Raw genomic sequence first — 21,920 nt, 5'->3', positions numbered from 1 at the left:
CAGTGTGTGCAAATGGAGATTCTGGTTTGGCTTTTATCCTAAGTCGTATGGCGAGGCTCCTGAAGGGGTCGATATTGACGCTTAGGATCGCTACTTCCAATAGGTGGCGATAGAGTTCTAGTCCTCTTCCTTTGTGAAGAGACAATTTTCCTATTTAATTTCCCAGAGGAGCATTGCATGGCTTATAAGTCTCCTCACTCTGACATGCCAGGCCTGGCTTGTCACTGTCCACAAGAAGAAATGTTACCCCTAAGATCCCAGTCCAAAGCCTCTCAGAAGAGGCTATTTGCATATACAATAATTTCTTGAATGTAATTTTGAGATTTTGCAGCTCGGCCTGATCTCTGATCATTCAGCGGGTTACAGCTGTCTATAATTCACTCCTTGATAACCAATAATTAGCGAATACTTGGAAAAAGAACAGTTATGATGATGTCCCTTTTTAAATATTTAATTTTTTTTTTTTTTTTAATGTATTTGCATTGAAGGATCATGTTAACTAATGTTACCTCTTTTTTTTTTTTCTCTTTTTCTTTCCACCTTTTTTCTGTATTTTTGTTATTTGCAGCCTTCACCTCACAACGTTCTGCCTTCAGCACAAGCCAACAGTAATCGCCTGTGTGTGCATCCATCTGGCCTGCAAGTGGTCAAACTGGGAGATACCCGTATCCACAGACGGGAAGCACTGGTGGGAATATGTGGACCAGACAGTGACCCTGGAATTGTTGGACGGTAAGAATGCAGATAATTAGAAAGATGCTCAATTGACTTGAGAGGGTTTTTTATATAGTGTAGGCGCCCTGTGAATATTAACTTCACGTAAACCTTAAAAGTACAAAGTGTCTTAGCAGCTTTCTCAGATCAGTATACCCAATTTGCTATGGTGCTTTTAAAGAGAATGTGTCCTCGGAAATTGGCCATCATTTAGGTCTGTTTTTATGTTATGCATTTTATTTTATTTTTTTTGTAATTTGCCATATCACTCTCAAAAACCAGTTTCTGGTTACTAAGTTTAATACTAGACTCCTATTTCCTCATGCTATTCCTCCCTATATCCATATGGCGGCTGAAAGATCAGGAAGTTAGAGCCAAATATTAGACCTAGTGGCCAGTGTGAAAACTGCAGGGTTTCTTTTTTTTTTTTTTTTTGATATATATATATATAATCTTGTGATGTGGAAAAAGATCCCTTTTATAGCGTTGAACATAAAAACGGATGTAAATGACAAGTTATTTTCTGATGACCCATTCCCCTTAAAGGGACATCTCCGCTCTCCTGACCTGTCTGTTTTACACTGGCGATAACAAATATTAGATAACTTGCGTTCATCTTTTATTCTTTCTGGAAGTGTATGGGAACATAGACATAAGTTTCCATACCTACTTGTCAAGTCTCTACAGTCCAATACATTTCCAGGAGGGATTGCAAAATGCAGAGTTGCAAGATTCGATGTTCCAGAATTGACATTTTGTAAGGAATACATTAATTTAGTAAACTAGGCAAAAACAGACAAGTCGGGAGGGATGAGAGGTTTTCTGTGACATTACTCGAGCAGCCTGGCAGCACCTTTCATACAAGTGTTTGCTCTTTCCAGAACTGACACATGAATTTCTGCAAATTCTTGAGAAGACACCCAGTCGATTGAAGAGGATTCGAAACTGGAGGGTAAAGATGTTAAATAACGCTGATGAGTGCATCCTCTACAGCAGATATTCCTTCATCTCGGTTATCCCGAGGCTGAAAGATTTCATATATACATTTTGCATGTTTACTTGTCAAACCCTCTTATATCTTACCGCACTGATCTATCAGCCTGATGTCACTAGTTTGACCACGCTAATCTGCCTGGTGTCACTAGTCTGACCGCGCTGATCTGCCTGGTGTCGCTAGTCTGACCGTGCTAATCTGCCTGGTGTCGCTAGTCTGACCGTGCTAATCTGCCTGGTGTCGCTAGTCTGACCGCGCTGATCTGCCTGGTGTCGCTAGTCTGACCGCGCTGATCTGCCTGGTGTCACTAGTTTGACCGCGCTGATCTGCCTGGTGTCACTAGTTTGACCGCGCTGATCTGCCTGGTGTCACTAGTTTGACCGCGCTGATCTGCCTGGTGTCACTAGTTTGACCGCGCTGATCTGCCTGGTGTCACTAGTTTGACCGCGCTGATCTGCCTGGTGTCATACTGTGTATTGGTACTACATTGAAAGTTGATTGTAGCAATGAATTGGCAGGAGCACAGCTCGCCTGGCCCATATGGGCTTTATGCACGGATTTGTGCTGGATATAGCAGCTTGTAAATAGGAGAAGTAGAATCCAGTAAGATAAATCCCATGAAATGCCAATATTCCTTGGCAAATAGTTAAAATCTCAAATAAATGCTGATAAATCATCAGCTAACACGTTTCAGGCCCATATGGTTATGAATGAGGGTCCAGAAATGTGCAAGATCGGGCAGAAAAATATGGACAACCCCTTTCTAAGGGAGTCGGGAGGGTTGTACTCATGTTTGACCATACCATACTGAAATGACATGTGAGCACCAGTTCTGTATAAGTAACGGGGGTATTTTGTCTTTTTAATTAGGCCTCTCAGGCGGCTAGTAGAAAATCCAAGTCTGACGGTCAGCTTGATGGCGCTCTACTGAATTCTTCGCTCGGCCCGAACTCTATTTTGGTGGACCCCGTAGCTGGTATCCCTGGAAGTGCCAGTTTTCCAAAGGCATCGACATCTGCATTTCCTGCACCAGTAGCTCTGAACTCGGGAAGCATGCCAATCCAGGCATCCCACAGCGCAGAGGAGCTGGCCATATTGGCAATGCCTGGTACATCCTACACAATCTCATCTCATCATGAATGGCCTCAACATCCGGAGCAGCCTAGGACAGATCAAGTGTATGGCCAGAAACAGGAGAGCTCCCTCCCATCTGCTCAGTATAACATGACGGCTCTCCAGCTTCACCCCGGCTTACACCATCGGCCCGAAAAGGGTTCAGAGCATTCGCTTAAGCCAGAGCATGCTCATAAGTCATCTAGCGGCAAACACCACGGACAGATCTACGCCCCACCTATGAACATGTCTCACAAAATGTCTTTGGACAAATATCGGGAAAAACGCAAACTTGAAATTGTCGACGTGGATGTTCGAGATCCAATTTCCACAGTCCACGTAGACCATCAGCCGCAGCATAAAAAGCATAGCCAAGCGTCTGGCGGCAGCGTTACGTCTCCTATCAAAATGAAAATTCCGGTTTCCGGCGGCGAAAAGACCGAAAAACATTACTCCGAGAAAAAAGATAAAAGCGGTTCCCTGAAGCTGCGGATACCCATCCCTCCCACGGAGAGACCCTCCAGCAAAGATGACTTGAAAATGAAAATTAAGGTTTCTTCGGCGGACAGACACAGCTCATCCGACGAGGGCAGTGGAAAGAGTAAGCACTCGAGTCCGCACTTGAGCAAAGAACACAAGGACAAGCACAATTCTTCCAATCGACACCACGGTAGCAGCCACAAGCATTCACATTCACACTACAGCAGTGCGAGCAGCAACAACAGCAATAAGCTCTGTATGGACGGACTGCCTATAACTGTTTTACGGAGTCCCATTGGGGTCCCCAACGATGGTGGTCCCCCGAGCGCCAGCTCCTCAAGAAAGAGGCCGCATTCCAATGACTCTTCTTACAACCACCACTCCAAAATGAGCAAAAGTTCCAAAACTTCAGGTACTAGTTCTTCCTCTGTTAAGCAGTATATATCCTCTCACAACACTGTTCTTAACCATCCCTTACTCCCTCCTCCCCCTGTCACATACCAGGTGGGCTACGGGCACCTCAGCACCCTCGTGAAACTGGACAAGAAGCCAGTGGAGAGCAACGGCCCTGATACCAGTCACGAGTACGGTGCAAACAGCCAGCATATGGACTACAAAGATACTTTTGACATGCTCGATTCGCTGTTAAGTGCCCAAGGAATGAACATGTGATTAGCGCTCTTAATTTTATGCCTCCCCCAACCCACACCCTCACACCTTACCCCTCATCTCCCAACCTTTTAACTTGTGTATATATATTATATATATATATTTTTTAATTTAAAACAAGAGAAAAAAAAAGTTAGTATGGAAAAAAGACAAAAAAAAACAACAAACTTCCTTATCTAACCATGGTAACGCCCGTTGCCACAGTTTCAATACATTTATAAGTGCTGCTTTTATCCCTCGCTCTGAAAAAGAAGAGGTTTTTTTTTGTCGTGAAATGTCTCCACATAACGATAGTGTTACGAGAAAAAAAAATACTGTAATCGCATGGAAGGTGCAAAATCTCAGTATTTCGACCATTCTGTGAACATAAAGAAAGGATGTTTTGCTTCGAAACTTCTAGATTTGCTTCGAGCCTCGGAAAGAGAGGTCGTTTGATGATTAGGTTTCCTGACGAGTGTACATTTTTATTTTTTTTTTTATTTCTAAATTTTTTTTTTTGTATATTTAAGCTGTATGTATGATATGCATGTCTCATAGATAAAGGGATGAAAACGGATTCTACAGACAACTGTTTACATGACGGTGGAGAAGAAAATGTACATACATTTTTGTATGTTTAGATATAACCATACAATACTCAGGTTTGGAGCTGCTTGTAAGAATAACAATATACAGATTAACTTTATTTTATCTTCGGCAAAGCCAGTCGATGTACTAAGCGAAAGCAAAGGATGGCTTTGTCCACATCTCCTTTCTGTGCCGCAGCGGCCTGCATGTCGTTTGCTGGGCTTATGTCGCACTAGAATGGTGAAACTGTAGGCCTTAATGGGGGATCAGCTGAAAAACCACTAAAAAAAAAAATTGCAAAGAGGACGTTTTATTGCTGGCAGCGAGGCAGGTAAATTCCCGTACTGGTCGTCCTTAATGGCAATAGAGGGAAGTCTGTGCCTCCGAGTTTTAATTTGGCAACCCGCCTGCCCTCGCAAGTTTTGGTCCTCAGGGTTGCGAAAGGAAATGCGAAAAAGTAGTAGTAAAAAAAAATAAAAAAAAAAATTATAGAAAAAAAACATGAAAAAAAAAATACAAAGTTTACATAATCTTTTTGCTGTGAAGTGCATTTAAGTGTTCATTGGCTTGATGCAGTAATATAGACAGAAAGTTGCTACTTAATAATGGTAAATGTAGATTCATGTAATTTAAAAAATAAAATAAATCAGATTTGTAAAAGGTAAAGTATGAAAAAAACATAAAAAAAAACAAAAAACCTTTTGAGTAGTGAACTTTTTAAGTTTAGTCTAATTTGTATTTTTTTTGTTTTGTTTGAGAACACCAGAAGTTATTTTACTATCTGACGGGGATCACTGTTTCTATTAGTGTCAGAATGTACATGTCTATATGCCAATTTTATTTTTTCCCTTTTTTGCAAATAAATGCAGTCTTCACACGAAGAGAATGAAATGGGCACCCTCTTTATTCCAACAGGGAAAATTAAAAAAATGTCGATATTTTACTAAATGGAGAAAGCGCCCTCCGCTCATGATGTCGCCTGTACCTTGTACGTCGCCTGACACGACTGTAGCATTTTATTTTTTTTGTTTTCTATGAAAATCCTATTGCATCCTGAGCGTTCTCTCATATTCACGGTAACCAGTCCTGTACCTGTACTCCAGAAAATAAAGGGTATATTTTTTATTCATGACTGTATACTGTATGCACTATTGTAAGTCACTTTTTACGGAGCGGGGGAGAAGCTGGAATATTTGGGCTCTGTTTTATGTCCTGGATATGGTCCTGGCCGCTGACCTAGAGTTGAGCAATATCAAAATATTGACTAAGTAAGGTTCTGTTCACATCACATTGATAGCCGGTAGCATCTCCTCCCCCCAATAAATCACTGTACGGTCCCATTCGAGAAGTGGCATACTTCTACTACTCTGCTTTCCTATAATTCTCAGGTTGGTCAAGTCCACAAAAATCTTTGCAGAGAAGGAAAAAAAAAAAATGGTAGTCAGCTCACCTTCCAGGTAGGATCCGTGGTAGACCTTGTTCGGTCAGGGTGTGGTGCAGGGAGTGTGGGATCACACCAGGCTGGTATCCAGGTCAGAAATGGAGGACGGGTCCATGAGGACTGGGCTCCAGCACATAACTTTTACTATACAATAGACTGTACAAGATAAAGATTAAGGATCCATAAACGTGAGCATTTTGGCTCACGGCTATGAATAAGGGTTGCTAACCCGAAACGCGTAAGCTCATGGATCCTTAATCTTTTTTTTTTTTTCTTACCATAATTTTAATTGTACAGTCGGTGATATTTTAACATTTTCTCATTGGTGCTGGAGTCCAGTCCCCATGGACCCTTCTTCTATCAGTAACTTTGCGCCATATGTGGGCTCCAAATGTGACGTGAACAGAGCTCTTCGCTTGGTTTTATACCGGGGGGCGTGGACCATGTGAGTGGCGGGTGACTCGCCCCAATCACAAAAATTTTAACTGCGACCGAATCCTTATGCTTAATGGGGGTTAATACTGCGACCGAGACTCGCAGTGACCTGATTATAGGGCTCAGTATGCTACACTGCCTAACCCTACACCTGCCCAAAATTGGGAATGCCACTTCATGCCAGTTCTCGAGGGCCTGTTTCCCGTGAAGGTATACCAGGCCGTGTCCCTTGTCACCATCTGCTCTGGGAGACTGGGCACGGCGGCCTCCATATTGCTTTCCTGAAAACGCTGCATATTTCAACGTTTTTATATTTAACAGGTTTAATGTTCTCAAAAAGTTCCTGGACTGTAAAAAAAAAATTTTTACTCGGACCTTCTCATGCTCCACTTTAATGCTGTATTCATGGACATTAAATTTTATTATTTGTGACTGTTGAAAAGTTGGAAAAATATATCTATACATAGAAAGGTTTGGCTGCGATTTTTGTTTTTCTATTTAATTCCTGACTTTTTTTTTAGCCGGTGTACAATCACTCTCATCATTTCCCTCTTTTTGGCATTGTAGCTATGAACCAATGACTACTCTCGCCTTACAGTGTATACGTATATTATTCCTATTGTAAGCCACATTGACAAATAAATGCAACATTGCGCGATAACCATGGACCTGCGTTGTGTATGTTGATGGATTAGATAGCGTGTATGAAAATTGTGTTAAAAAAAAAGGGTTGTAAAAAACAAAAAGCTGGGATTTCTGCTGACCTACATATCTTTAATTTTCTCCCTTTTTTTTCCCTTTTAAGCTAATGGAGCAACTTTGCAAGCTGATTAAAAATCTCCTAGCATTTTTTTGTTTGCAGCTCCTCGGCAGATCTGCGTACCTCAATAGTGCCAGCTCCTCTTGTAGTCTGATCCTGCCAGGGTCAGACTCTGTTTTGCATTGAATAGTTTAGAAAGGAAAAGCAGGATCAGACTACACCGGGCTTATTTGTAGTCTGTTACCTTGGAGACGCATAGAAACTGTAGAGACAATTTATATATATATTGTTTTTTTAACTATTTGTTAAGTTGTTACACTTTGTAGTCTGATCCTGCCAGGGTCATGCTCTTTTTTTTTTTTTTTTCTGCATTGAATAGTTTTTAGAAAGAAAAGTGTGCAAATGATAAAGGAAAAGGCGGATCAGACTACACCGGGCTTATTTGTAGTCTGTTACCTTGGAGACTCCTAGAGCTGCATAGAAGCTATAGAGACACTTTTGTATTTATTTATTTTTGTAACCATTTGCAAAGATGCTTAGCTCTTTATTTTCAGATTAATTTCCAGAGAGTCGCCATATTTAGGATACAGTGCCTACTATTAAATTTATACCCAAAAACTTCCATTTTGGCTGCATTTTCGGAGCCAAAAGTCACTTAACACCCCAAAACACCACCTGTAATACAGTTCCCATAGAATTCTATATAAATTAATAATAATAATACAGGACTTGGAGACACAGAGCCTCCTTTCCTATTAGATTCATTATGAATCTGAAAAAAAGTGGCATGTCTTTTATTATCTGCCGTCTTCAGAATAATTCTATATATGGCCTTATAGAGCCACCGAATGCCGCCACACTGATCGTGTACAGTGTGAATTAGGTCCAGATCTGTAAAGAGGTAAAAAAAAAAAAAAAAACATTCAAGTCCTAGAATTAAAAACAAAAATCATATCAAATTCTATGTATTTACTTATTGCTTTGCACTTTTTAGTTTAGTTTTTGCTTAACAGATCATGATGGATACTGGATGGCCGTATTATCTGTTTGAAATACTGTGTAATTATTTGCTCCGTGTAAGTAGGGGTTTTTTTGTGCTTTTCCTTATGTTCAGTCTATAGAAAGTGCTGGTTGTATGTGTGTGTATATGAAGCGACAAATGGTTAATGTGCTTCAGGAAAAAATTCATACAATGCAAAAAAGACCCCTACCCCATACCGGCCCCCTCTACATGCCGTAACCGCGGCCATTCTGGTGCCAAAGTTTGAGACTAGATTACCCCAGTGATGGGTATGGCTGACACAATGGCAGCGGCCCCGTGTAAGCATAGGATGTCAACGTATGTAATTTATTAATTGCAATTGATATATTCATGGCGCCATTGTGTCTTTGGAGTATATTATACCTTAATTTATATCTGATATATGATCCTGATTTTTCTACCCAGTAGTTCTAACAAAAAAAACTAAAGAGTTGTCCTCCTATGTGTTGATAATTGGGACCTCCACCCGTCACAAGAATTAGGGTCCCTAAATGAAGAGCGGGATGCTTTATTCACACTTGCACGCTTGTCCAGTTCAGCTTCATTCACACATGGGACTAGGACCTGATTCACTAGAAATTTGCCCTATGGGATAGGTGAAAAATGTTTATTTTGCAATCCATTTAAAGGGGTTTTCTGTGACTTTAATATTGATGTATTTTTAGATTGTGGGTGTCAAACTGGCAAAGATGCAGTACCCCTCAGTGCCACCATACGATGTATGGCGCTGTGCCATTGCTCCTTGCTACTACGATCAGCTAATCGGTGGAGGCGATGGGAGTTGGACCCCCACTGATCTGAAATTGATCATCGTCAGTTTTAAAGTCCTGGAATATCCCTTTTAGAGATCAGCTGCCTGAATTTAATTGGTAACTTTCACTGTGAAATTTAGCATAGATTCGGGGACTTTCTACCCTTTTGTCAGCAGAAAAAATTCTTGGTAGAATATGTGCAAAAAGATTTTGTTTGTCAAGAATTGGGCTACGTGCAGAAACCAAAAAAGAAAAGATTTAAAAAATAAAGTAAATTTTCCCTATTGATTTAAATTTTATTCTTTTTATTATTATGGTTTACATGTAAAAGAATTTTTTTTTTTTTTTTATTTATTTATTTTTTTTTTATAATAAAGCATTTGCTTATTTTTCCACTTCAGGTTTTGAAAACTCCTAAAAGATGAAGTAAAATTTCCTTATTAATTTCAATGTTCTTTTTTTCTATGTAAAAGGATTTTTTATTTTAATTTTTTTTTTTTAAGCGCTTTTTGCTTATTTTTCCACTTCAAGTTTTGAAAAATGCCTGGGGGGGGGAGATCTCGTCACATTTGTAAAACGGATCTTATCCAAACTAGGCACTGTCCAAGAAGAACTTCTAGAAAAAAAATCTTATAAAATTCTTCAAAACTGCTTCAAGAAAACAAAAACTCCCCCCAAAAAGTAGTTTCCTGAAGCGGTTCAAAGTCACAAAAAAAAGTCTGTCTGCTCAGAGCCATAAAATGTCGATACAAAGGGGGGTGAAATGAGGGACCTCCTTACATGCCATGTGTCTGATGGGTATTTGGGAGGTTGGTTTTGTTTAATACCACACCGTTGTCTGTTTGGGGATTTTTTATTTTGCAATTCAATTTTCAGCTGGTTTTTTTTTGTTTGTTTTTTTGTTTTTTGCAATAAAAAGTTCTATTTTTAAAAAATTACTTGTGAAATTACATTTTTTTTTTTTTTTTATTTACTCATTTTTAAAGTGGTTCTTCGTCTTAATAGATTTTTCTTTATTTTTTTTAAAAGGCACCGTTCTGAGAAATCAAATTCCCACATACATGACAGAGACAACACGCCCGTATAAATATTTAAAGTGAATGTCCACTTTTAAGCAACTTTTATCCAAATAAAGCTAAATTTTTGTTCTTATTTTGGGAATATATATTTATAGTAATTGACGCGTCTCTGCTTATTTTTAATAAAAAAAAGCCCTAAACAGAGATGAAGTTCTAATTACCAGCAATGTAGCCACTAGGGGGCGCTTACACATTGCTCCTTATACATTAAGCTCTATAGGTAAAGGGGTTTGCAACATCCTAATGTTTTTGGTGTATTAGAAATATAACGTAGCAATATGCTGTAGTCAGGCTTTGCCAGATATCGGCGCTGGTCATGACAGATCCACATTCGTCTTGTGTGTCAGGATGTCGTTAGTGCCGTGCGGGACGTGGGCTAGCTTACTGCTAATGCTACAGTCTGCCCTCTTCGCACACAACACGGATGAGGTATGAGAAATAACTACTTCTGGCCATTATGACTTGTAACTTCCAATTTCACCAGTTTTCCCCTGACTCCTCTACTTTTCAGTTGTCTCTGAGCTAGTGTGTGCATACCAGCTGCTATTTCCCATACACAGCCCACAGACATGAGGGATTCCTGCTCCCCTGTCTCTATGTAGCACATGTTCAGAAGCAGCAGCATGGAGGACATTACACAGCAGTACTGAGCAGTGTAGCTGTGAATCCAGCTCTACTGGGAGTTAGGCGATGTTTCAACATTGTTTTTTTTCTGCAGGCAAAACCTGCTCTCTTGGCAATAAAGTAGCTGCTTACAAAAAAGGTTTTGGTTTAGTTTTGCTACAGATTGTGTCATTTGTCTATAGTATATTTTTAATAAAGTTAGTTTTATTCACTAAAAAACGTAGGGTTGCTTTTATTCACCGTTTTTGCACACTCATTGCTTTCTATGGTGAAAAAAATGCTGAAAGAATTGATGTGCTGCAGATTTTAAAAAAGCCAATTTTTCCAATTCAGTCAGGCAAAAAATAAAAACAAGTGCGTGCCTGAGATTTCTGAAATCTCATAGCTTTTGCTAGTACTGTAAAAAGCCGCTTTCAATTTGCATTAAAAAAAAAGCAATGTGTGAACATACTACAAAGCAGCAGCATGGTGGACATTATAAAACAGCAGTGTAGCTGTGAATCCAGCTCAGGGATAAGATAAACCATAAAAGCTGCAGCAGATCTGCCTCGATCACTCCTCTCCGTAGGCCTGAATAGGCAGCTGTAATCTAATATTTTAGTTGTTTCACAGTGAATTGATTACTTCAGAGAGAAGTGACTCCTAAGTGGAGAAAGAAGCAAATTTCTCAGATAACATAGTACAAAATTTCTTATATTTGCTTCTACTACTGATTGATGCAGTTGGTTGAAACATCGCTGTTTAACTGCTTATATATGTTGAGGTGAGTGCACAGATAATGTTGGCTGCGTAACGCTTTTAGCAATTTTTAATAGTATTTTTAGAATTCACTCAAACTCATGGTGGATGATCTGTTACTTTGGGGGGCGTTTTTTCTTTCTTTTTTTAACTGTCCTCTTCAGACTAGTATCTGATGAAAAGCTCATGCAGGGCGCTGTAGCTTTGCTTGAAGGGGATGTTTGATTTTTCGGAGCTTCCTGCTTGCAGGGGGCCTGTGTGCTAATGAATGAGTGACCGTTCGGACCAGCAGCATTGGCTCACATTGGCCCGAACTGTGCACGCTCCGGGGCTACAAAGCACAAGGCAGCTTGGTCTCTTCAGCGATAGAGGAGCCACGGGACTAGATCCACGCTCCTTGCCTAGGAGACCGGCCACCGCTGACTGGCTGCAGCAGTGTCCGGAAAACCTAAGCAATGAGCAATAAACTAAAATGCAAAATTTCTCCATTCTGCAGTCCAGAGAGGATTTTTAATTAATTGCAAAGTTGCTTAATTTTTACAAGCACTTGTCAATTTTACCAATTAAAAAAAAAAAGCTTAAGCTCAAAGAACATAAGTGCATTTTTTTTTCCTTACAAAGTTGTATCAGGTTGTTTGTTCTAGACGGCTTCTTAAGGTGCTCTGCTACATAACGATTATAATGTTCTATGCAATATTCTTGGGCTCTAAGAAAATCACTTCGTTGTGGTTTTTATTGTTTTGTTGTTTTTTTTGTTACATTTGTGTCTCGCTTACAGAAGAGTCCGGCAGCAGCGGCTTCCTCCTCTCTCCATGTTGAAAGCACATGACCAATTGACCAAGCTAAGTGCTAATGTGTATGGCGGGGTCAGGGTAAATGGCCGTCTGCCGAATGAACTTTTGGCTGACTGCAATTTTGTGTAGGATCAGCTTTACTCGCCCTCAGACATGATGTTGAGCAATACCATGAGTAGAACTCTTCCCTGCAGCTTCATGCCCCCACCCTCCCAGCAATCTCCTCTTTCAATCTCCCTGCTTGAGTGGCGCATCTCCGACCCACAACCTGTGGAATAGTCTGTTAATCCAATATTTGATGGTCCGTTGTGCTAATTAGCTGATACTAATGAATGACTTGTGGTCGTCGTTTCCATCCCGTTGCGCTGTCCAAGTAACACTGGTGATAGTGGTTGTTTTAATCTGTGATTCGGGCATATAGGGACAAAGTACAAGCAGGAAACACATTTTGTCAATGTCAGTAAGAATTTTATTATTTTTAATTGAAGTTTTGGTTGTGTTGATTCTCATGGCACAAAAATTATGATGTCCAGCTAACAAACAAATGCTGAAGGAGCTGCTCCGCTGATGGTCGCTTCTCCTGATCCCTGCCAAAAACACAAAAAAACAAATCCTTAGCTTTGGTCTCATCAGAGTATAGTTCCAGTCTACAAGGCGATTTCCCAGGATGACTGCGATGGTCGTGGTCACATCGCTGCACTTCCCCCCACTTTTCATGTGACCCTAAGACCCCAAGTTGCTTTGTAAACTTATAATGAGCATTTACCATCTAGGAGTATGTGTGTGTGCATATATATATATATATATATATATATATATATATATATATATATATATATATATATATATATATATATATATCTCTATATCTCTATATCTATCTATCTATCTAGGAGTATGTGTGTGTGTGTGTGTGTGTGTGTATATATATAATATATTAGTTCATGTCACCTACACCTCAAAAACATCTCAAGAATCAGGACTTTTCTCACCTTTGACTCGGCAAAAACTCTTACTGTCACTCTTATTCATTCTCGTCTGGACTACTGCAACGCTCTACTAATCGGTCTCCCTCTTACTAAACTCTCCCCTCTCCAATCCGTCCTTAACGCAGCAAGCAGGATCATATTCCTCGCCAACCGCTACACCGATGCCTCTTCCCTGTGCCAGTCATTGCATTGGTTACCCATCCAATATAGAGTTCAATATAAACTTATCACGCTTACCCACAAAGCGCTCCATGCTTCAGTACCCCCCTACATCTCCTCCCTTGTCTCAGTCTACCACCCTACACGTGCCCTCCGTTCTGCAAATGACTTAAAACTAAAATCCTCCATAATCCAAACTTCCCTTCCCACTCCCTTCTCAAAAAGGAGTTCTCACGTGCTGCGCCAGTTCTTTGGAATGCACTACCCAGGACAGTTCGATTAATTCCCAATACCCACAGCGAACCCTAAAAACCCATTTCTTTAGACTGGCGTATCGCCTCAACACACTATCTGTCCCAGTTTTCCCCCATATTAAAATCTTCTTCAATTTCAGGTTCATACCAACCATGCACTTAATAGCCTCGGTCAGGACTGCACACATAATATATATACGCGCACACACATATATGTATATAATATATGTGTATATATATTATATACATACATATGTGTATGTATATATTATATATGTGTATAAATATATTTTATTTTTTTTTTAGCTCATACACCATGTAGCCTCATTGTACTATATATTGCACTGATATTGATCGGCGGAGCTGAATGCTTTTTGCCCAAAGCAGCCAAGATGGTCAGGTAAGTGGCTTCTACCAACAAATATAGACAGTGTATTTATTCTGCCAGCTCCTGTATTCATTCACAGGTTTTATTGTTTTAAAGGGAACATCCAGGACTTTTATACTAGCTGTCTATCCTTAGTATCTTACTATCATATCGGTAGGGGTGCGATACCCGGTGGCCCATCCTGAAGTGATGGATTGTGGAGCGGACCTGCAAAGCTCCGTCAACTGCATAGTGGCCGCAGCGAGGTACTGCAGACCCAACCATAGTCTTTCGAATAGAATAGAGCCAGATGTGCAGTACCTGGCTGTGGCCACTAAACAGTTGATGGAGCTTTGCAGTTCCGCTCTGAAACCTATCACTTCCGGATAGAACGAGAACAGCTGATCCGTGGGGATGTCCTGGGTGCTGCGCCCCACCGATCTGATATTGATGACCTATCTTAAGAGTAGACCATCAATACAAAGTCCCTTACGGTCTTGAGTATGCCATAACTTTGGTGGTAGTCCTACTGCCAGGACCTCCACCAATACGTGCTGATCTACCCTGCAGAGCATCGCGCCTGGCCGCCTAGCTGGAGGGTATCTAAGCTAAACCCACATCGGGAGCCCTACATGTTCAGGACCAGTTAAGCTCCTTGAGGGCGGACCCCCATCTATGTTAGGGCAAATCCTAGCGATTAATGATGCAACGACCGCTTAGATCTCTACAGTTTGGGGGGGATATTCGTGTGTCATGCTCCCTAACTTGGTGCATTCTCAGTAATGGCACAAATAAAATTTGCCTGTAGCAAATTTTTCACGTGGGTAATATTAGGTGCTAAAATGAATACGGACTGACCTGGGGCGCAGGCCACGGAAGAGCAAAAAGAACAAAATTACCTTTTTCATTTTCTTTCTAATTGGATATGTTCTGAGCGGCTCATAAATTTTGTAAAACACCAATACATTTTATACCCGTGCATAATGTTAGAAATTCATTAAATTAGCTCATTATTGCGTAAATCTGGCCTTAGATCTGTGGGCAGAACGGCCACCGCAAACGTGTCTGAGGGTGGAGGCGCGTTCTCAGCCTTGGACACAACTTATCCTTATTAAACCAGGACACAATGTAGATTAGAAAGTCACATCCCCCTCCACTTGCAGCGCAATCTATGGGATAGATTTATTGAGATATCTCTCAATAAAAAAAAATAGCAATCTTGCAATTCTCACATCGGCCACTGGGGATTTTTTGGACCTTAACTTCCTATTGTTTCAGGAAGTAGTACATGCACATTAGCCACAATGAACAGACTCTGACCCTAAACTGTGCCACCCATGTCCAAGGAGAGCCTATCCTTAATTATGTGAATGGGGCTAAGTGGCAATAACAGAAAAAGCCCATGGAAAAAAAACTGCTGATTATATGGACCTACATTTTCTGATTCGCCGTGTGTCTTATTGGTAATTACTTTTATCAGTGATTATTCCAAAATCTCAACATTTTTAATAATTTTTTTTAAATGGTGCCGATTTAATAATTGGAAAACAAATTGTAGTTTTCACAGGTATCATTTTTGGGTACATATAACTTCATACAATCTTTTTTTTACCAAGGATGTATTAAAAAAACATTAAATCTGGAATTGTTCTTTATATATTTTTAGTGTTGTCCCTGCAGCATAATGAACATCTTTAGCTTTATTCTGCAGTTCAATACAATTACAGTGATACCCAAATACATAATAAATAAATGAGTTTTAACTTTTTAATTTTTTTTTTTTTTTTTTTGCAGGTTTTGTGTAACGGGCCTTATTTCAATGTTTGATCACTTTTTTTTACTATTTTTTTTTTGTGCAGCAGGATAAACCTAAAAAGCAATTCTTCCATTGCTCTATTTATTCATTTTTGCAGCATTAATTGTCCTAGTAAAATTAGGAACCAGTTTTATAATATGAGTCGTTACGGATGAGGAATAACAATTTTTTTTTTTATTATTATTATTTGGGGCATTTGTTTTTGTTCTCCAAGGAAACAGTTTTCAATTGTTTTTTTAATTTTGATTTTATTTTTTTACTTTACGCTTGATATTTATTTATCTCTTTACCATACTCCGTGAACAAGTGACCCTTAATTTTTTATTGAACAACTTATGTTCAGTAAATTATCCAACCTGTCAGTGCTTCGACTGACCGCTGTCCTACCTGACCCCAGGTCTGATAGGCTGAAGAATACAAAGAGAGAGAGAGCGCAAAGACCAATAGAGTTTCACCTGTAGACATAGGAATGAATAATAAAAAGGTGGTGCTCACCTGGTTTGGTTGTGTAAGGACACAACCACCATAACGAATAAAAAGCAGCTGCAGCGGATCTCCAATGGGTGTCCCACAGGACCAGAATAAATCCAAAGGCGGTGAAAGTAGAGATATACGTCCGCGCCGCTGAAAGATCCTCAAGTCAGGAGCATGTAATAATATCCTTGTTTATTGGTAAATGCCTACACGTTTCTGGGTGTTCCACACCCCTTCATCAGGGCACCAACAGATATATCTGTTGGTGCCCTGATGAAGGGGTGTGGAACACCCAGAAACGTGTAGGCATTTACCAATAAACAAGGATATTATTACATGTTCCTGACTTGAGGATCTTTCAGCGGCGCGGACGTATATCTCTACTTTCACCGCCTTTGGATTTAGGCTGAAGAATACAGCAGACTCGGAGGCGACTGATGGGTCTCCGGCCTTCATGGCATCCAATGTTCTTACGGATGAAATGATCGGACGTGTGCATGGCCCCATAGACTAGCATTGGTCCGAGTGCGATCTGATGTGGATCGTATTTGGACAGATAATATGGTCGTCTGCACCTGCCCTTATCCTCTATTTTTCACTAGTTTTCCCCTCTGCGGGCACTGGTATCTATGATTTTCAGTTGTCTCTGAGCTAGTGGGATGAAACGAGCTGCTATGATTATGATGTCTCCCATACACAGCGCGCACAGACATGAGGGATCTTGCTCACCTGTCTCTCTAGCACATGTTTAGAATAAGTTATCCTGTGTGTATGAGGAATATCCCTATTTCTGGACATTATATGACTTGCATCCTGCATTTTTCACCAGTTTTTGGAGCACAAGTCACTAGAAGCTCCAGCAGCTCCTCCGTGTCTCTCTGCTTCTGTCTCCCTTCAGCTCCTCCCGTCTGTCCTTTGCATAGACCTTAATAGGCATCTACAGTAATCTAATCCCCCTCCCATAAAGGTTTATATGATGAGGTTTTGAGTGAAGGAAAGAAGTGACTGATGAGGGGACAGAAGCGGAGTTCTACTGTGATATTCCAAAGTTTCTGTTAATCACTCAAACTATTGATTTATGGAAAAAAAAAAAAGTTTTTCAAGTTTGTAGTGAATGTTAGTATGAAATACCCCCATCATTTTTGTTATTTTAAGCTCATAATGGTGTGCAGCTCACTCCCTTGCATAATGTGCACAGCCCCAACGCGTTTCCATCACTTTCTCTGGTGGCATAGGAATATGGAAGCTGCGACCTTACGTTGGTGTATACCCTGCCGAGCTAAAAAATAAATGATATATAAGAAGTGACTGTCTAATGCTGCACTTATGTAAGGATAATAACGTCTGGGCTGATTGTATATGTGCTGGCCGTCAAGTCGGCGTCTTGGTGTAAAGTCTCTGCTCTGATCTTTGCTGAAATCACTGTTGTAAACTCTTTGGGGAAGTCGTCCACTGATCGTCTGATCAGCTTTAATAATTCCTGCTCTTTTTTTTCCCCCTTAGATTATCTTGAAGTGTTTGATCCTCTGCCCTCCATGATGCTTCCTCCGCCATTACTCCCGGTAAGTTTGCCCCTCCTATAGGACAAGTAATCATTGCACAAAAGTCGAAGCTTAATGTGAACGCTCATTCTTTTTTTTTTTTTTTTTTTGCTTACATAAATAAATCCAAATCACCCTTACAGAAATCGTGAGACCAAATATAAATAAATTTAGATGTTTTATACTGAAATTAAATGAATTTACTAATATACTGCTGCTTTTGAAAGCCGCACTGATTTCCAGATTTAAATGCTGGTTTTGGTGCCAGTAAGCCTCACTTCTCCTGCTATGCCCTCTCTCTGGTGATGTGGGGGCTTTCTGTGCAGCCCCCTTCTGCTTCTGCTACATGACAAACGCCAAATGGGGCTGATCTAGCTAATGAATGGAGCCAGACAGCCCCCTTCATACACATGAGCGGGGGACGCTTTCTCCTGTATCACGTCTTCAAGCAGAATTGGAGCTGGATAAAATGTGGGAGTTATGCTGGAACTTGGACGTAAAGGCAGATTTAATAAGTAAAGTGTATTAACAAGTTCAAGTAATTTCAGTTTCACACCCAAACCACTTTTCGTTTCGCTGGAAAAACGCCCTTTAGAACAAACACACAAAAGGTTTAGGCTGTGTTCATATCGCGTTTTACCCATGTCGTCGGGGCTTACGACAAAAGCCCCAGAAAAACGGGATTGGAACCTTTTTTCGCTTTTGGGGCCGTTGACTTTAACGATGCAGACGGAGTCATTGTGTGCTCTGTCGGACATCGTTTTCAGCTGTATCCGCCTATTAGAGGCAGGCTCAAAGATGTGGCAGATGCAGCCAAAAATGATGTCCGACAGAGCACACAACGACTCCGTCTACATCATTACAATCAACGGCCCCAAAAGAGCAACCTTCGGATTCCCATTTACCAGGACTTCATACGTAGGCTCCGACGGAACCGCTGATATGAGGGTTAAACACAATATGAACACAGCCTAATTCAACACCACGCAGTGCTGGCATGTCGTCAACTGGCCACTTGCCCGGTATCGTACATGTCCAGTCCACAATGCGGGTGAAGGCGATGAGGCTAACCAGTGCTAGGCTGCCCCTCTCTAATGATATCCATAAGCCGCATTCTCTGCCTCCAAGTCTAATCCTCTTACGTACCTGGTTAAGCACAGATTGACAAACTCTCTTGCTCTCCTAGAGAAGTGATCTGGGAGGGTTGGCATAAGTCCCTTCTCTACACCAATGTAGAACATGGCCGCCATCCTCTCCATGTGAGCCAGGGGTGGTTTTCCAGTCGCCATTTCAAACACTGTGCATCCAATACTCCAAATATCCGACTTCTTCCCGTGTCCAGACTCGCTAATTACTTCTGGTGCCATCCAGTACGGCGTACCATGCATGGACTGGAGCAACTCCCCATGGGTCCCATTTATGCTGAGGCCATTGAGCCGTTTGGCACAACCAAAATCGATGAGTTTTATGACCCCGTTTGGCATCAGCATGACGTTGTTCCCTTTGACGTCTCGGTGCACAACTCTGTTCTTGTGCAAGTAGGCGATGCCTTGCAAGATGTGGTTTGTGTATCTGCTGATCACCGCTTCTTGCAGTGGACCAAAATGACGTAAAATGCTGGAGATAGACCCTCCAGGGACATATTCCATGAAGATCGTCACCACCGTGTCCTCAAAGGATGTTCCCAAGTATCCGACTATATTGATGTGCTTCAGTGTTTTTAGCAAGTCCACCTCCTCCTGCAACTTCTTATATTCCTTTTCGGCCACCGCGGGGTCTGAGCCATGTAACGTCACCTGCTTTGCAGCAATGAGCTCTCCTAGACTTGTAAGACCACGGTAGACCTAGAGTCAAACCATAAAACACTAGTTACACCCACTACCTGGTATTTGGGCCTCTGTCCATGCACCCGTCATCGGCGTAACGACTAGGATAGCAGACAAAGCGGCTGCTGTACGGTCCGCCATTTAAGCGGGACCCATTACCAATGAGAAAATGGTGCAGATATTGATGGATGATGTGAATGGGCTCCATCGTTACCCTGAGGGTGCAATACATTTTGCATTATTCCTGTGCTATGACATTATTTATTGGGAAATTATAACCTTCAGATAAGCCCATGGGGGGACTTCTAAGATTTCTTCCCATACGATATGTCTGGAGCTGAATGTGGCTCTCGGGGTAAGAAAGGTTGGGGGCCCTTGGATTAAAGCAACACTATAATTTCTAATACGATTTTTCTAGTGATGGGAAACTCTCCACGGTCGCATGTCGGACATTACCGTGCCGTACGCCCCTCTCCCCAGCACTTCTCCTTTGATCCAGTGGATCGATCGCTCGTGGTTGAGTCCTGAGTGATTGGCAGCCGGGCAGGAATTGTTGATGTTTGATTTTTGCTCCTTCAAACTTGGATTTGTAATGACCTAAAAGGAGAATTATTATTTTGTCAATCAAAATCCCACATGAAAGCGGAAGAAAAAAAAAAATAGTTTCTCGCCGTTTAATGTACGCTGCTCTTTTCCAGATCTATGTATCTGCATGGCAACAGGCGTAACACATGACTGCAGGATCAGACTTCTGTAGGGTTTGTAGTTTTACTATAGGTCTTCGGACCCTGCAATACTGATATGGGGGTCCTTCAATGATCTTACTCTTCTGGCAGGGAACATCACGTGACTGCGCAGACTTCACACAGCTGCAGCCGATCAGTGTCCTCTGATTGGCTGCATCGGTCACAAGATGTCCCCTGCCGGAAGAGGATGCCAAGAGACCCCCAAGGGACACAGGCAGCAGTGTGGTGGTCTTGTTGATGAGTACATGTTCTTTTTTTGTTAATTCAGAATATAAAAACTAGAAAACTAGTTCGTTGAAGATTTTCAAAAATGTCTTTCATTGATTTTACATTTTTTTTCTTACATATTTGTTTTTTCCTCCCTTTTTAGCTGATTTGCACTGAAAGTTTCGATGGTAGCGAGTTGCTTGCCATCCCAATGGAAGGACACAAACCAAACCTGGAGCACTACCTCACCATGGAAAGCCATAATTACTCCCACCAGCACGGACTACACTGATCAGAGTTTTTGGATTTTTTTTTTAAATATTTTGCTTTTTTTTTTATCCATTTATTAAGTCCAAAGAAAGACATTTGTTCGGCTAATTTATTTTTTATATGCTTTTGACAGTCCTTGAAAGAATTGGAAGAAAAAAAAAAAAATTACCCTTAAGTTACATTGCAGGTCGAACTGGGGGGAAAAAAACAACAAAAAAATGCAAGAAACTGTACGTTGTTTGTCTCAGTTTTTTTGGGAACTGACAACTTAAGGTACATGTATCTCTGTACTGGCGCAACGGCCGGGATACGTGATCTAATATGTAAAATATTGCTGAGAAAATAATAACTAAAAAAGAAAAAAAGAATAAGATTCAGGTTCGGTCATCTTGATTGTATTGGTCTGCTAGTGCACTCCTTGAAATAGCCTTTTTTTTGTGATTATTTTTGTTTGTTAGTTTTTCTATTAACCCTTTAATTCGACCATATCCAATGAATTCCGCTTGGTGACAACTGGATCATTCTTATAATAAAAGATGACAAATTGCAGACCTATTCATTTTTCCCCTCATTTCTTTAAATCATCACTGGCATCCTAATGAGACCTAATGCCGATGGTGTCAGTTCTGTGTGCGCTATCGTAGTCCTCAACGTTGGCTAATAACACGGGGGAAGTAAAATAAAAATAAAAATCACAGCATGCACTGCACCATCGCAATCTGCTGAATTCTGCCAGACTGTGCAAACTCATCTGCTTCCTCTTGACCCTGGACACGTTGGTACAAGCTTAGTGGTGGGTGTAGACCCCAGACTTTGACATTCAGAAATCCTATATTAGAAAAGGTCTCAAATGACCACGCTTTTGCATCCATAGTCGCTCCCCCCACTTCTCCATAGTGGTCCCCCCTTGCCCCACTTCTCCATAGTCGTCCTCCCCCCTCGTGCCACTTCTCCATAGTCGTCCTCCCCCCTCGTGCCACTTCTCCATAGTCGTCCTCCCCCTCGTGCCACTTCTCCATAGGCGTCCCCCCCTCGCGCCACTTCTCCATAGTCGCCCCCCCTCGCGCCT

The 21,920-nt window shown here is 41.1% G+C and overlaps 2 protein-coding genes across 4 annotated transcripts in view; one reads left to right on the top strand and one right to left on the bottom strand.

The window, feature by feature from the left end:
- The window catches only part of CCNT2 (cyclin T2), a 33,169-nt gene extending 12,020 nt beyond the window's left edge, over positions 1-21,149 (top strand). Inside the window, exons 7-11 of one of the 3 annotated variants that reach the window (XM_073647285.1) lie at positions 569-732; positions 1,596-1,666; positions 2,579-3,713; positions 17,765-17,823; positions 20,745-21,149. In XM_073647285.1, the coding sequence (XP_073503386.1) occupies positions 569-732; positions 1,596-1,666; positions 2,579-3,713; positions 17,765-17,823; positions 20,745-20,873 (1,558 nt within the window). In that variant the 3' untranslated portion in view covers positions 20,874-21,149. Of the gene's footprint in view, positions 1-568; positions 733-1,595; positions 1,667-2,578; positions 5,667-17,764; positions 17,824-20,744 lie in introns of those variants that run through there. The other 2 variants (XM_073647286.1, XM_073647284.1) reach the window with 2 other exon arrangements.
- MAP3K19 (mitogen-activated protein kinase kinase kinase 19) overlaps positions 12,639-21,920 on the bottom strand; it is a 37,024-nt gene continuing 27,742 nt past the window's right edge. Inside the window, exons 12-14 of the mRNA XM_073647283.1 lie at positions 20,085-20,225; positions 18,949-19,646; positions 12,639-12,789 (exon numbers count right to left, since the gene is read on the bottom strand). Coding sequence (XP_073503384.1) covers positions 12,723-12,789; positions 18,949-19,646; positions 20,085-20,225 — 906 coding nt within the window. The 3' untranslated portion in view covers positions 12,639-12,722. The remainder of the gene's footprint in view (positions 12,790-18,948; positions 19,647-20,084; positions 20,226-21,920) is intronic.

The sequence above is a fragment of the Phyllobates terribilis genome, unplaced genomic scaffold (assembly GCF_046119375.1).
Source record: "Phyllobates terribilis strain yellow unplaced genomic scaffold, ASM4611937v1 Scaffold_9__5_contigs__length_417890890, whole genome shotgun sequence".
NCBI lineage: Eukaryota > Metazoa > Chordata > Amphibia > Anura > Dendrobatidae > Phyllobates > Phyllobates terribilis.
The sequence above is the reverse complement of the archived record's forward strand: the minus strand, read 5'-3'. Positions and strand labels throughout refer to the sequence as shown.